General features: G+C 38.6%; 1 protein-coding gene across 1 annotated transcript; it reads left to right on the top strand.

Moving 5' to 3' along the window:
* Nucleotides 1-2,519: 2,519 nt before the first annotated feature.
* On the top strand, nucleotides 2,520-8,910 carry slc38a8b (solute carrier family 38 member 8b). The gene is made up of 10 exons (XM_040131393.1): nucleotides 2,520-2,708; nucleotides 3,570-3,768; nucleotides 5,639-5,795; nucleotides 5,880-5,984; nucleotides 6,073-6,130; nucleotides 6,490-6,604; nucleotides 6,692-6,839; nucleotides 6,917-7,119; nucleotides 7,663-7,714; nucleotides 8,443-8,910. The coding sequence occupies exons 1-10, from the start codon at nucleotides 2,520-2,522 to the stop codon at nucleotides 8,543-8,545; spliced, it is 1,329 nt and encodes a 442-aa protein (XP_039987327.1). The 3' UTR covers nucleotides 8,546-8,910.
* Nucleotides 8,911-15,603: the final 6,693 nt, after the last annotated feature.

The following is a 15,603-nucleotide window of genomic DNA, read 5'->3' as shown; positions in this document are numbered from 1 at the left end:
ACTGTGAGCGGAAAGTGAACGATGGTGATTGGTTGTGTGGCGTGTCACGGAGCATGACTTGAACACGATATGAGCGGGTGTGACAGCTAAAGGTCAGAGGTGATAACTTCATTACTGCAGCACGCTGAATTTAAGAAGTTATTGCAGCCGTCACTGAAACCTCAGGTGGACATGCTGCTTTATATTCATGTGTTAATCTGATTAAATACCATGTCAACACCATGCAGACTCTGTAACTAAAACCTCACAGGTTTAACGGCTGATTTGAATAGTGCCGTTTCATACACTTCCCAGCTTTAGGCTTATAAAGTTGATTCCACTTGCAGTTTGCAAAGACCATGGCATCTTACTCTTGTTTTGAGTTTAAATCAATAAGACTGCATGTCAAAAAGTCTCTGGCTGTCTGCTTTTTAGCTAAGAGACTACATGTTTAAAATCCAGATTATAACCTTGATTTGGCCGTTACGACTGATTTTCAATACATGGACAGTCGGCACAAAACATGGCAGGTCACCACAGACACAGAGGGAGGGATTCAAATCTGTTGCTGACTGAGCCTCAGTCAGAGCTTTCATGTTTCTATTGGCCAGGAATGGTTTTTAAGTATGAAATCTGAAAAAAAAATCATAAAGGTGTTAATGTAGTTTGAGTAGGAATCTGAAGGCAGTGTGCTTGTGTACAAGCGTAAACATCATCTTTTTTTTTTAAAAACATGACGTATTATGTCGGCCAGAAGAAAAAAACCAATGTATGTACATTTCATTAAAAATTGCCCAGTCTTGCTCTCTTTACATCTTTTTTTAATGGTCCATAACATCAACATAATTTTGTAATGTAATGACATGATGATCATCATCTTGTTCTTACTCTGCAGTTTGACTGAAGTAACTTCATCAGGAATTGATAAGGCCTTTTTCTTCACTTAAAAAAAAAAAAAAGTGAAATCCTGAGATATTTCTGAAAACAGTAAATGCCTGGAGGATCAGCTACTAAGTCTTTCAACTGTCCCCGGAACACCTTGGCTCCCTCTAATCTCTCTTTGTCCTGCATTTCACTCGAGAAAATCTTCAACATCACCAGGGAATCTTTTTAAGGTGCTCCAAAGCCCTCACATTCTGCATCCAGCTGTTGAAAGGTTCAAGATACAGCACAGGTTTGTTTTTGTTTTTTCTTAACAAAGATACCTCGTCCTCTCTGCAATTGAGTCAGATGAAGAGCAGCATTTATGGGAATTTCAGTAGCGCTCTCTGCTCTTTAACAGATGGTGTGTAGCATAAAATATGACTGGGATTATGAATTCCATGAGTGGTAGATTTTACTATCCAGTGCATAGGACCAGGACTTTATTTTAACAGAAAATAAAGAAATGTGATGATCCTATAAACTGCACTGCACACCAACTCTTCAAGTGAGATTCTGTAAATTCATGAAATAAGTATGAAATATATAATAAATCAATGAAAAGTAAACCATGACGTAATTCAATCTGTCTTGTGATTTAGGAGCAGGACAACTGAGTCTACTAGCGTTCAATTAAAGGGAGTTTTTCCTTATCTTAGGACAGAGTGTTTTTTATGCTGTTCAGATTGTAAACCAAATGTATGCCTATTAAGTTTAGGCTGTAAATACAATTACCTTAACCAACTTTATTATCATTCATTGTATTACTATTATTATTTTATTTTAGGCTTCATGTTTGTTATTACACCTGACGTTATTCCAGATAAATCTTACCTTACCTTTTGTCTCTGCAGTTATTCTCCTGTGGTATTATATCTAAGGATGATATGTAACATCCAACAACATTTTCAGTCATAAAACTGGTCACTTCAAACGCTCATGCTGCACACACACAGCCTCCAGATGCAAACGTACCAAAAGATACTGTGAATTACAGGCCAAAATCTCAGACAAACCGCCTGAAATAGATAAAACTCACTTGCTTATTTTCAGAGGGAAGCTGGCCTCAGACTGGAGAAACAGGGGGCCCAGCGGCATAGAGACCCCTGGCAGGTAAATCCAGGTTTCTGGACATATGTGGTGCATGTGTACATTTTTCGTACTATTACTTAGTTATGCACTCCGATGGTTTATTTCTTCAGTGGAGAGCCCTTTCCTGGAAAATGCACTCTTTATCTTATAATAGCTGATATAATATATAACATGTTATCTCGGAGGTTAAGCAGTGCTACTTCTTCTGTGCTGTATATCAGAGAGACAGACATAAAGGGGAGGAGGGGGAGCGGGCGCAAGCACACATACTCACTTTAGTGTCAAATTTTTCACCTCAGAGTGAAATGTTTAATAGTCAAAAAGTTCTATCAGACCACGTGAGTCGTGGGTGGAGGTCTATATATTGGCATGGTTTACCACTCACCAGGTTTACTCGAAAGGCAGCGGAATGAACCAAACACCCGGACTGCTTTGGAAAAGTTAGTTGCACACAAAATCTTCCTACAGAAGTAGCCGTTAAAGCCTCTAGATCCGGTCTTGTGAGTCTTTGGAGCTGGTTCAGGACCATGGAGGAACTGGCCCGGGAGAGCATCAGCCTGCTGGCCCGGTCTGCGTCTCACGCGGATCCTCCGCGTCTCGGCTCGTTCGGCGCCGTGTTCATCATGCTGAAGTCGGCGCTGGGAGCCGGGCTGCTCAACTTCCCCTGGGCTTTCCAGAAGGCGGGGGGAGTGTCCACTGCCATCACTGTGGAGATGGTGAGTACAGGATCGGACACCTGCAAGAATATCTCAAGTGTCAGTACGTTGTACAGCTACAAGGCCCTGCATGGATACATTCCTAATACTTTCATTGAACAATTGGGAAATTTTAAGTGCAGTTGTTAGTTTTGTTGATTGTAATTTTAAATATGTGGCTATTCAGGGTTTTTTTTGTGGTTAGTTTTGTGTATGCACATTATAGACTCAGCACCCCTCTGTCTCTCCTTGGTGTGAAAGGGGCTCATCTTTTTTCACAGGTGAGCTCTAATGAAGCTTCCCTTTTAAGTGAGGACCTGAACTGTCATTGGACTACACCTACTGACTGTCATAAAAAATGTGTGTGTGTGTGTGTGTGTGTGTGTGTGTGTGTGTGTGTGTGTGTGTGTGTGTGTTTGTGTGTGTGTTTGTGTGTGTTTGTGTGTGTGTGTGTGTGTGTGTTTGTGTGAGTGTGTCTAATGGATGGATAACCACGTGGGCTTTCCAAGAATGGGCCCAGGGGCCCAAGAGGTCCTGGGGCCCCTAAACAGGAGCCTCTGTTTGAAGTGAAGGTTCTTTTTTGGAAAGTCAGAGAGCTCAATGTGTCCATCACTTTTTTTGGCTCTTGATCCCAATTCAAATCTTATTCTATCGGATATCGACCAATAACAAGTCTGAGCAAATATTTATTTGTAATTTTTGTGTTTTCCCTGCCAAAATGGCGCTCAAAAAAGGCCCCCACTCCCGCAAGGAGGACGAAGGGGTGGGGGCCTTTTACATTACTGCGCCCGGGGCCCCATTGTCTAATAATCTGTGTGCCAATATCAGCCCAGTCTGTGAATGAGGATTAAAGTTGAGCCCCTCTCCTGGGTACCGCGGCAGGTATCCCTGGTATTCCTCATCAGTGGTTTGGTCATCCTGGGCTACGCGTCGTCTGTCAGCAGACAGAAAACCTATCAGGATGTCGTGAGAGAGGTGTGTGGACAAGCCGTGGGTCAACTCTGCGAGGTCTGTTTCTGCTTCAACCTCTTCATGATATGTGTTGCCTTCCTGGTGGTGGTGCAGGACCAGCTGGAGAAATGTAAGAACCAGAACAACCATGAATGATGTTATTTTATTGACATAGCGTCTGTTATTGCTTGAACCAGACCATATTGTTCATGCTTATAGTTTACATGCTACTTCTATTAAATACGTCTGTCTCTGCAAAAAGTTTCAATATTGGTGTGGTGATCAAACTCTTTCCTCCTCCTGTGAGTGTGTGGTATGTGCTTTTCGTCTCAGAATTCTGTTTATTCTTCATTCCGTATCAAATTGCGACTCAAAACCTACAGTATCAATACTACTGATACTAAATCTTGAGTATCGATACTTATATCAGTAGGATTGATAACAAAAAGATGGATCCATTTCAGATAGATCCCATTTTGGGCACATGAACACTTATTAGTGCATGCACTATTTGCTTCTCTGCTGCTGTTGTGTGCATACACACAGTGATCGTGATCTTGTCTGCAAATTCATACAATTAACTGTCTAATAATGCAATATTAAAAAGTATTAGTATCTGTATCTGTATCTGTGATTCCAAAGTGCTTTTGTTCACCAAAAGTGCTTTGGTTAACGTCAGGGAAAGATTGTGGTTTTGGTTAAATGTAAATAAACATGTGGAGTGTGAAGTCACTCTGAACTTTTCTGTATTAAATAAGTTTGATTATGCTGTAGTCACTACAAATGGATATTGAACTGAAAGATCGGATGTTTTGGTAGAAAACTAATAAGTTGTCTGTGAAAAATTTTACTGCTACTTTCAGTATCAACCAATTTGCGACATTTTCTACAAAACGTATTTGCTGATGCAGTTTAGCTGCATATAAATTTAGTTTCTAGGAGACAGGGTTGCTGTATAATAATACGAAATACAACCATAATTTTTTTAGCAAAATCTGCTAATAATTCACTAATATAAATAAACTGATTTATGAACTAATATGTTAGCAGAACATAACACGTAACATCTACATAAACATTTACAAAAATTCCAAAATACAAATACAGTGCTTGACTGGGCCTTAGTGTTCCTGTTAGAGATACACATGATAGAGTACCAGGCTCCCATCACAATACCATCTGTTAATCATCATAAAGCCCTGCTCTGTTTGCACTCGGCACTGGTTTCTACAGTGAGTGTTTTCATGATATCAAGGTACTTGATCGAGTTTATGATCAGTTTAGCAGCCATTTCCCATATCAAAAAATAAATCTCTGTTAGACCACAAAGCATCCGCACTTTAATTTTCATTCTAGCTAGTATTAGGATAAACATGTGACTGGGAGCAGCAATGCAACCGTTTTTCATCTGTCCCATGTCGTTTTGTCCATTGGAACCCTTCAGATCCCTTTAGTTTTTTTGGTCTGTTCTAGTTTTAAACAGAGCATTTGATTGGATTTTCACCCCCCCCCCAAAAAAACAAAACAAAACAAAAACATTTGATCAGAAATTGTGCACAGAGCACACTGCAGATGGAGCACTTAGTGAGATTGTTATGGAGCTGGTGGTAGCAGCACAGGCAGGAAGGACACAAGCACAGACACACACGTAGGCAGGCTCAGTGAAGGAACATTAATGGGTGAACTGGAGAAAACCCTGGCTTAAAGACAGATGGATGGACGAGCACGCAGGCAAGTACAGAAACCAGGTTACTACACACAGGTCGCTGGGCTATAGACAGGCAATCTGACAAAGAGTTGGTGGAAATGGGTGGTTTAAGTACTGGCTGGGATAATGAGAAAACTGGGAACAGGTGTGTGAAAGGGAAGCTCAGGTGACTGAGAATGGGAGCAGGTGAGGAGACAGGGGCTAAAATAAACAGGGCTGAGACAGAAATAGTGACAGTGGGGATGGTCGGTCCAGAGGAGGGAACAACCTGACTCTGCTTTTGTCTCTCCAGTGTGTATTTCTTTATATGAGTCAGTGACTGGGTCGAGTGAGGGAGAAATGCCGTATCACTGGTACACTGACCAACGATTTGCCCTCTTCATCATGTGCCTCGTCATCATCCTACCACTGTCCATCCCAAAAGAAATCGGTATCCAGAAGTACACAAGGTACACAACACTTGCCTGTAGTCAGAATGACTTCCAGCTGACTGTAAATTTTGCTGCGACTTAACTGTTTCCTCCTCCTGTCAGTGTGTTGGGGACTCTGGCTGCTACATATCTTTGCGTGGCAGTGATTGTCAAATATTACCTGATGGAGAGCCATGCAGTCGTAATAACTCCAGAGCACAGCCAAGGGTCAGTCACGCTGGTTTTTGAAGGATGCATGCATACGCCTCATTTTATGTGCATCAGTAACCGTCTGTGTGTGTTCTGTGTTTTTCAGTATAAGTTCCTGGGCGTCGATGTTCAGTGTCGTGCCAACCATCTGCTTTGGCTTCCAGGTGGGATCATATAAGACGTTAAATACACAACATGGCTGATGTTGAAGTGATTTTAATATGGAGTTAATATTGCTCAAATAAGAAAAATGCAATATCAGACTTCTAAACAAGCATGTGGAGCACATGGAAATAGTTTTTAACTTTTATGTAGTGCTTTTGTCTGACTGCTCCCTGCTCGCTTCCCAGTGTTCCTGTCAGATTATGACTGGTTGAGGTTTGACCTGGTAGTCTAAGCTCACTGCTCAACATACTCACAAGAAAGGCATCAATGAGTTTGTCTGACTCTGGCTAGGTATGAAAAGTAGAAAGTCCCCCCCAAAACAAAACACTCTCATCAGTGTGTCCGTGTGTGTTTGCAGTGCCATGAAGCCTGTATAGCTATCTATAGCAGCATGGAGAACCAGAAGCTCTCCCACTGGGTGGTCATCTCTGTGGTCTCCATGTTCTTCTGTTTGCTCATCTACACGCTAACCGGTGAGTTGGCCTCTGAAAAACGTAAACTTCAGTTCAGTATGGGTTCACCCGAGAGCTGCTTTTCATAGCCACTCTCTCCGTCTCCAGGTGTGTACGGCTTCATGACGTTTGGACGAGCTGTCGCCTCAGATATTCTGATGTCTTATCCGGGAAATGATGTGGTCATGATAATTTCCAGACTACTTTTTGGAATTTCAATTATCACCATCTATCCTATCATTCTTCTCCTGGGGAGGTAAGTGACACCAGAGCTGTTGTGTTATGCATATAATCGGTGAGTTTATGTTGGTCTTTTAACGTGTTTTCTCTCAGATCAGTCATCCTAAACCTGATGTTACGAGTTCAAAGGCGTCGCCGGGGAATCGTCACTCACTCGTTTGAGAGTCGCTGCAGAGTCGTTCTCACTGTGATCTGGATCACCATTACTCTTCTCATTGCCATGTTTGTCCCCGACATGGGAGAGGTCATCAGTGTCATCGGAGGAATCAGTGCCTTCTTCATCTTTATCTTTCCTGGTATGAAAACAACCTTAACTTTTTAATATGTGTGTGTATCTGTGTTTGTAATGACATAATTACATTTGTATTGACATGGATATGTATTTATACATGGTTTATATTGGTACTGTCTTACTATGAGCTTGTCATTCATCAGTAGGGCATTTGAATTGCATTAGGATTGCAATAAATTAGTATTTTCAGTATCAATTAATCTACCAATTATTTCCTTAATGGATTGATGAATCCTTTGCTTTACAGCCTGTCAGCAAATAGAAAAAAAATTCTATCACAGGCTCAAATTACTTGTTTTGTCCAACTGACAGTCCAAAGTTTAGTTTCTTGTCACAGAAGACTAAGAAAAAACAGAAAATATTAACATTAAGAAGTGGAGGAATTTTTATTTTTATTTTTTTTATTTTTTATTCGATTAATCAATGAATCAATGAATCGTTTCAGTACTAAATTGGACTAACCTGTATGTAAGGTGCTAAACAAATAAAGTTTGATTGATGATCTGACTGGTTTGAAATTTGTTGTGTGTGTGTTCGCTCATTGCAGGTCTTTGCTTAGTGTTCACAATGCAAACAGAAAGTGTGACTCCAAGAATCAGGTAAGTGTGTGCTCTACAGGATCATGTGTGCAGGAAATTAGGATTGTGGGTTTTTTTTGGCAACGATTAATTTTACAGGTCTGTCATTTCTGTTTTATTTCCTAAACATTTCCAAGACATTTTCTGAAAAGAACAATGTAAATTGTTAATAATTATGAGGAAAATAGAGACATTGTACAACTGGCGCACTTCTAACTAGTTAATATCAAATTAACTGCCAGTGTAACCTAGACAGTCAGTTAAGTCAGTTCACAGCAGCTGAGTTTCATATAATGACTATTAATGACTATTAACTTTGGTTTAAATGAAGATTTCCTTTCAAGGAAATATTTTCTGTCGAGGAACATTCCTAGGAGATTATTAGGAAACTGTTAAGAACCAATAAAATAGTGTTATTATGTTAATAATTTTTTTTTTTTTTTTTAATTAAACCAACAAGCTAACAGAGAAAAGCTAATTGGAAAGGGTAACATATTTTGCAGAGATCAAATGACTTGTCCATCAGGAAAAAGCTCAAGGCAACCCTGGGCATTAATTTCCAGAGTAGATTTGATCCATTGTCCTGAAACAAGAGTATTTTTGGATTAAGGAAAGAACGATGAATGATCTATGAATGAGTAATGATGATGTTATTTATGTTATTGCGGTTGCAAGTCCTCTGTACTGATCTTTCTTTTTTAATGTCCCTGATGCCCTGATTTATTTTATTTTTTTTTTCTTCATTGCAGGTTGATTTTAACAGTCTGGGGGGTCATAACCATTGTAGTTGGAGCCTTCATCTTTGGACAGAGTACAACCATCGCTGTCATGGAGCTTTTTCACAAATTCTAAATTTGACCACCATTATCACCTCTATCTGCAGCAGCTGCTTCACTGTGACGTTCATCTCCTTTTGCACAACTGAATGTTGCATTTGTGAAGGTGGTTTTTACGTGAACATGTGACCTTTATTCAGTCGCCTGTGGCTTGGATATGAAATATATTTACTATGTGAGACTGTAATATTTTCATTTTTGTGATGCATAAATATTGGAATTTGAATGGATTTTTAATTGACAATTATATTAAATCACATAAAAACTGCCATATATATTTAATTGTTAAGTGTGTATAGGAAAAGAAAAATATTTATGTTCGAATGTACGGATTTTATTGGATTATTTTGTTTGCTTTACAAATAATATACCTACACTATATATTGGCTGTTTGAGTCTTCATTTGTGCATGCAAAGCACTGCCAGGGGGCAGTATTGCACCACCAAGGAATTATTTATTTGTTTATGTACATAGTTACCCATTCATATATGTTTGGAACTGCATATTGGCAACACAGATAAGATAAAAAACAGCTCTTATCATGGCTATTATGGTCCAATTGATCATTGTGAAATGACAATACCACGTCTAAGTGAACTAAGAAAGACTATATACTTTTTAATATACAGAGATGGATTCATTGTCCTTGAAATACATGTCTACATCTATAAAATGAGATTTGTTTTTTCTTTTAAGCACATGATATTTATCCTTTCTCTGCATTTTCTGGTCTTATTTTTCCACTGACCTTCACCTCGCCAGAGTCATATGAGCGATATTTAATCTTCAGCTTTCACTGAGCACAGAGTGATGGCTGAGGACTGCTGAATATCGCTGTTTATTGTTTATTGACTTCAAGCTTAAAGGAGTTATGGTACACTTCCTGCTCACACGTGTGTGTTAGTGTATGAGTGAATAGTGATTTAAAGTAAGTCCAGACACTGGGCGTCGTATATCTGTGCCTTAGCCATGCTAACTTCACAGAAATATAGGAGGCTTGCATACTGTACTTATCTGTCTGAACACACACAGAGTGAATCAGAACTTCATTCAAAAATAGACCATCTAGAAAACGCAGCGACTCCTTATCAACTTTTCAGTTATGTAATAGGTTTTTTTCATCTCATGCAGCATTAATGTCCTTAAGGGAAAACCTCAAACTGTGATACTCTACTTGTGTTTAGCCTATAGGATTATATCTCAACCTGCTGGCCAACTGACTAAATCCACTAAATGCATGGGAAGAGAAATCACTGAAAATCACACGCACTGTAAACTGGCCCACAGGCTTGCAAAGGCGTCTCAGCCATCCTGGGAAACACAACTAGCATACAGCTATCAAGAGCCTGGCACTCCAGTCCTCTGTCTGTTTAACCCACTTCAGACTTTCCTGCCTCCAAAAATGGCAGAATGGCCCACCTGTCACAGTTATGAGTTCACAAAGTCAATGTTTCATGTCAATTCATACCAAAAAAGAACAAAACAAAAAGAAGAGTCCCCAGCCATGCTAGCAGCTCTGCGAAGCTACACTCATGCACGGTGGTTCTTTGAGCTAAATGCTAACGTTAGTTTGTTTAGCATGTTAGCATGAGAACATTTGCTTATTGTGCAGCCTTTGGCAAAAGTTTGTAACAGCTGAGACTGATGGCAATGCCACTAGTTTTGCGGGCATTTGATCATACATCAAAGAATGGCAGAAAACAAACTGAAATCTTGACTTGATAATGGCACTAGAGGATAAACTAGTTATTACACTTCACCCTGCAGGAAACATGAATATGTCCCAGACTTCATGGCATTCTACGTAATATTTGTTTCGGTGTTTCGGTCTAGACCAAAGTGGTGGATCGATGAACTGACTGGCATTGCCATCTCAAGTGTGACGCTGCTAGCATTGTCAAAATCATCCATCATTCCATGCATTAGATTATCTTTTCATTTTTCTCTGCCTCTGAAAACTAATTTCCAGTCCTCATTATTATGCTGTCCCCTGTAGCCGCTTTGTTATTGAAAGATTACTGCCTACTGATTACTTCCTTCCGTGCTAATTAATGAAATGGCAATTTGAGGAGACATCCCTTTTAAACGTTTAATTGTTCCTGATAAGAGCATCAGCAAAAGGCCTGAATGAAAATGGATGGCTGTTATTTCTCTCTCTCTCTCTCTCTCTCTCTCTGTGTGTGTGTTTGTGTGTGTGTGTGTGTGTGTGTGGTTTCCGTCAGTGTCACACTGATTGTAATCTGCATACCTTTTGTGTTAAAAATGTATTAAATTTGCAGATTACTTGCAGTGTTATGACTGTCTGTGTTTTTATCCATACCAAATAAGAAAAAGGATGTGTCACTGCTTTGACTGCGAGTGTCTAACACTGTACTGTATATATGACATGGTTGTGTGCATGTATGTGTATGACCTTTTTTCTATGCAACAAGGTTATAACCAGCAGGCAGTGAGCATCATGATGTAGATAACATGCATCCATCACTCCGCTTTATTGAAGTGGTGACAGAAGATCTTTGACCTCTGGGCCGAACTCTTTGGGATAATTGCTTCAGTGGCAATGAGCTCAGGTAAAGGAGAGACCCCTGACACTTTGTTTGTGTATGAGTGCAGCAGATCAAGATAACTTAAATCCTATTTGTGATACTGTAAGGGAACTAGTGTTGATCCTGTCCACTATGGTTTTTAAATGTTTTAACAGAATTGTTCTACTGCATAGTTGATTGTGTTTTATTTAGAGACAAATGTTATGCAAATAAGCTATAATGACAAAATAACACATTCAATTGCATGCTGACTAAAATTGTTGTCATAGTTTATCTACTTTAACCAATTTTTTATTTATTCATTGATTAAACAGATCAGCAGAATTTGAACTTCAATGTAAATAATGTACAGCTAGACAAAGAATGCATCCTTTTTACCACATTCACATGGGATAAAAAAGATAATGAAAAGCAATGAAGAATAGAAAAGAGCAGAACAACGGCATAATAAATTTATTCTCCCTGTCAGGTGCAATTGGGCTTCATTCGCCCATTTTTCTTCTCTCTCCATCTAATTACAGCATCATAGTGATGACTACAGTGTTCACAATCAAAACAAAAAACCTCCCGACAAAAAACATTAACAAATTTTTGGTAGCAGGGTCCGTAAGATGTTTTTTTTTTTTTTGTCCTTTTTTGATCTAAGCACAACATCCTAATTTGTTAAGATGTTAAAATCTTTACTGTGTCTTTAAATGCACAAAGGTGTTATGTATCTATAATTAACACAGGGGCTCTCAGTAAATAAATGAATGTGTCAGGGGAAGAAAACAGATGAAGTAAATGGTAGACTAAATGCATTTCTGTTAATAAGTTAGGAGTTAATATATTGTGCAGTGAAGCCAGTGTATCCATGTAGACAGCAGATACCATGTAATGCTGAGATGGTCTTGTCTAAATTGTAACTGACTCTGTGTCCTGTGTCTGGTGATTTCTGTAAATTAAAAATGATAAATCATGGTAATAAATAAAAGTAAAGTATTGCAGCTAATTTTCGATTTCCTTAAATTACAGTAGCACTATGTGCAGTGGAGCTGGCTAGTTTTAAATTTTTACTAATGTAAGATTCTTGTGATTTGAAGAAAACTAATGTTACAACTTGTGCGTGTGTCTCATGGAGTTGTGTCAACATTTATTTAAATATTCAAGCTTGTGTATTTTATATATGTCTGCATAAGATTCTTTGACATTGGTGTTTTGAAATTACTACACAAAGTCGCTAACGCTAACGGTTATTGTATATGTACGTGTGTGTTTGTGTGCATAAATGCCTGGTCACAGTTATAGATGGGAGATACTCTAACTGGGGTGTGAGCAATGCCTATCCTGAAAAGAGAAAGTCTCTGCTGTGTCAAAGGTCTGTTTTTTAAGACTGGGTAAGGTGATAGTTTTTCAGGATGAAGCTATGCTGTCAACCGAGTCAAGGTGTTTTACTCTACAGTAGATATTAACTGCAATATGCTAATAAATTGCCACCCTCGAGATGGACACGGGCTCCTCCGGTTTCTCAGTAGTCTGAATTTTGGCGGTTTTCCCTGCACCATAATATGGAGCCTACAGCTTCTTATTTTGGGAGGATAAAGAAGCATATTGTTTTACTTTCACTCCATCCCGACATGTCATGTTAGTGCGCCCTGCGGTCTTGAGGCCTGAAAGTGCACAACACCGGAAAATAGAGGAAAATTTCTAATACTCGATACAGTTAGAGGTTCAGACCTGGGCATGCCAAGGCAACAGAGCACTTGAACCCAGCTAAGCTAAATGAAGAGTGTGGAGGTCTAACATTCCCAAAGAGCGAATTAGCCCTGTTCTTAAAGGGGTGTTCCCTCCAACAGAGAGCTTTGCTACTGCCGTCTTTGTTGGGTATTGGTAAAAAACGCAGTTTGCAGTATTAACTCCACTCCCCGTGTGTGTGATGTAAGTGATCTACACTACAATCAATCTGCAGGAAACGTCTGTGTTGCAGTTTTCTTCACAGCACACTTTAATGGACACTGTCACAGGCTGAGTCAAACAGTTGGTTTGTTGTTGAGAGTGAGCTGAATGTTGGAGGAGACTGGAGAGTGGCTGCCCTTTAGGAATAATGTACCACAGAGAGTGTGGGGACATCTGTCTCTCTTACCATTTGCAAAGCACATTTAATTTTTTTTCAAAGTCACACATGACCTTTAAAACTCCAGTCGCTTTAATATCAATTGTGATATATACAGTATGTCGTTGGATTTGATTTGAATACTGTAAACTCCGTAGAGCTTTCCTAGTCCCCTAAGGGGCCTGTTTAAAAAAAAAAACATGACTCTACACATCTTCAAAATAAAATTCCCCTAAAAACATCTTATAACCAACTTACTAAAAATAATCTTAAATCCAGCTCTCATTGATAGTAGAGCAGAGATGCTCTATTTCAATCCTGTGAGTTCTAACAAAAATGGTTAATCATGTCTTAAGGGTCTCAGAATTTTTATTCTGTGTTTTCATTCTCTCTTGTGTAACTTCCCACCAGCAGTAGTGGAAAATAACTAAGTACATTTATTCCAGTACTGTACTTAAGTAAAATATTGAGGTACTGGTACTTTGCTTGAGCATTTCCATCTTCTGCTACTTTATACTTTGACTCCACTACATTTCCGAGGGAAATATTGTACTTTTTACTCCACTACATTTACTTTAGTTACTAGTTACTTTGCAGATTCAGGTTAACAATACAAAATATAATCAACAACAAATAAATTATTGTGTAATATTATAGATAAGATTAGACTTTACTGATCCCTGGGGGAAATTCAAGTAATGAAGTAAGTAAAACTAACCCTACCTTTACCAGCTGCAACATCAAAGTGATGTATACATTAATGTATCTAGAACTATAATCCAGTAATATAATACACATTATTCTCAAATGAGCCACTCTGCATATTGAGTATTTTCACTTTTGGTACTTTAAATATATTTTGATGCTAATACTTTTACTTAACTAAATAAATAAAAAAATTACCACCCCTGTGGTATTGCTGCTTTTGCCCAAGTAAAAGAGCTGAGTACTTTTTCCACCACTTCCTGCTAGTACTGTATGTACATACTGTATACTTCCTCTCAAACGACCCCTGGTTAATACAGATAAATAACAGGAACATAAAATGACAAACCAGACTTCAGTTGAGCAACAATGAATATTTGTTGTATGATAGTAGTAGAATGATATCACTAATGTACTTGCAGATGCTTGAAAGCACCACCTGTTAGTGCAAAACTGTCCATTGTTGCACAGAAAACACAACACTCCATTTAAAAACTGCAGCACATTACTAAAACAAACAAGCTTCATATTATTTGTGATTTCAGATTATTAATCTCCATAACTCCTAACCTGCATTTCAAAACAATTTGTTCCTTCTCCCCCCAATTGCTTGGATTGACTGCCTTCCTTCACATGACACAGTTTGATATACTGCATCTGGGCAGCACCGTAGGAACATTAAGGCAGAAATAGAAAGATAACGCCACAATTCGCACATTAATATTACAAGGTGTCACTGTTATAGCAGTAAATCCGATGAAATGTTTATACCCATCCATTTTTGGAAGTCCTAATTGCACCTGGAAATCCCAAAGGTCCATTATTTATGGATGAGACTCCGTCTGTGAGCGTCCTGCTTTTACTTAGTCACAGTATTTCTTGTTAAAGCCTGAATAACCTTTGCATAGGCAGCATATGGGATCTATATGAAGTAGATGGGAGAAAAGCGAATGCAGAGATACAAACAGTATATAAAACCCATTCAAACGTAGCATTAAAACACTATTTCAAAAGTAACTTTTCCTCAGCTCACACTCTAGAGAGCTCTAGTAATTATATAACATGATGACACAGATCAGTTCACTGTGGATAATCTGGCTGGAAAGATGCACACACAAACAAATCCTGTAGAATAGAGGATCATACAGTTTATTCAATAGCCAGAGACTCAAGTTCTAATGAATTCACTCGTAAAATGAAAACCAGAATACTTCAGCATGGACCTGTATATATTTAGTCATTCCCTTATTTTATCTTCATCCTTCCAAACACCCAAGATAAGATGGCTGCAGACATGATCATGGTTTCCGTCCGCCATTGAAAACATATCTGACTAGCAGAGCTCACTTTTTAGGCAACATGAAGGGATATTATGGAATTATTTTTGCCAGTTCATTAAAGTTGGATTTTCCCTTAAGTCCTCCACAGCATATTAAAATTTCCACCTCTATCTTTGACAATACGAATGTTGTTTTTCCCATGAATGGAAATTGACAAATGAATGGAAGATGAATAACAATGCCTAATAATAATTATAATGTAAAATGAACCTTTAAGCTCACTTGTTTTACATCATTTAGACAGAGGTAATGAATAAGCCATTTGGTGTTTTTAAAAAAAAAAATATCTCTCCAGATCAATCTCCATTGTTATTTTTATGTCATTTATTTGATTTTAATTTATGGAAATAAAGCTCAAAATTATGCGACCTGCACCTTTAAATGAGGCCC

This window comes from Xiphias gladius, chromosome 1, assembly GCF_016859285.1.
Source record: "Xiphias gladius isolate SHS-SW01 ecotype Sanya breed wild chromosome 1, ASM1685928v1, whole genome shotgun sequence".
NCBI classification, from domain to species: Eukaryota; Metazoa; Chordata; class Actinopteri; order Istiophoriformes; family Xiphiidae; genus Xiphias; species Xiphias gladius.
Note: the sequence above shows the minus strand (reverse complement) of the source record. Positions and strands in the feature narration are given on the sequence as shown.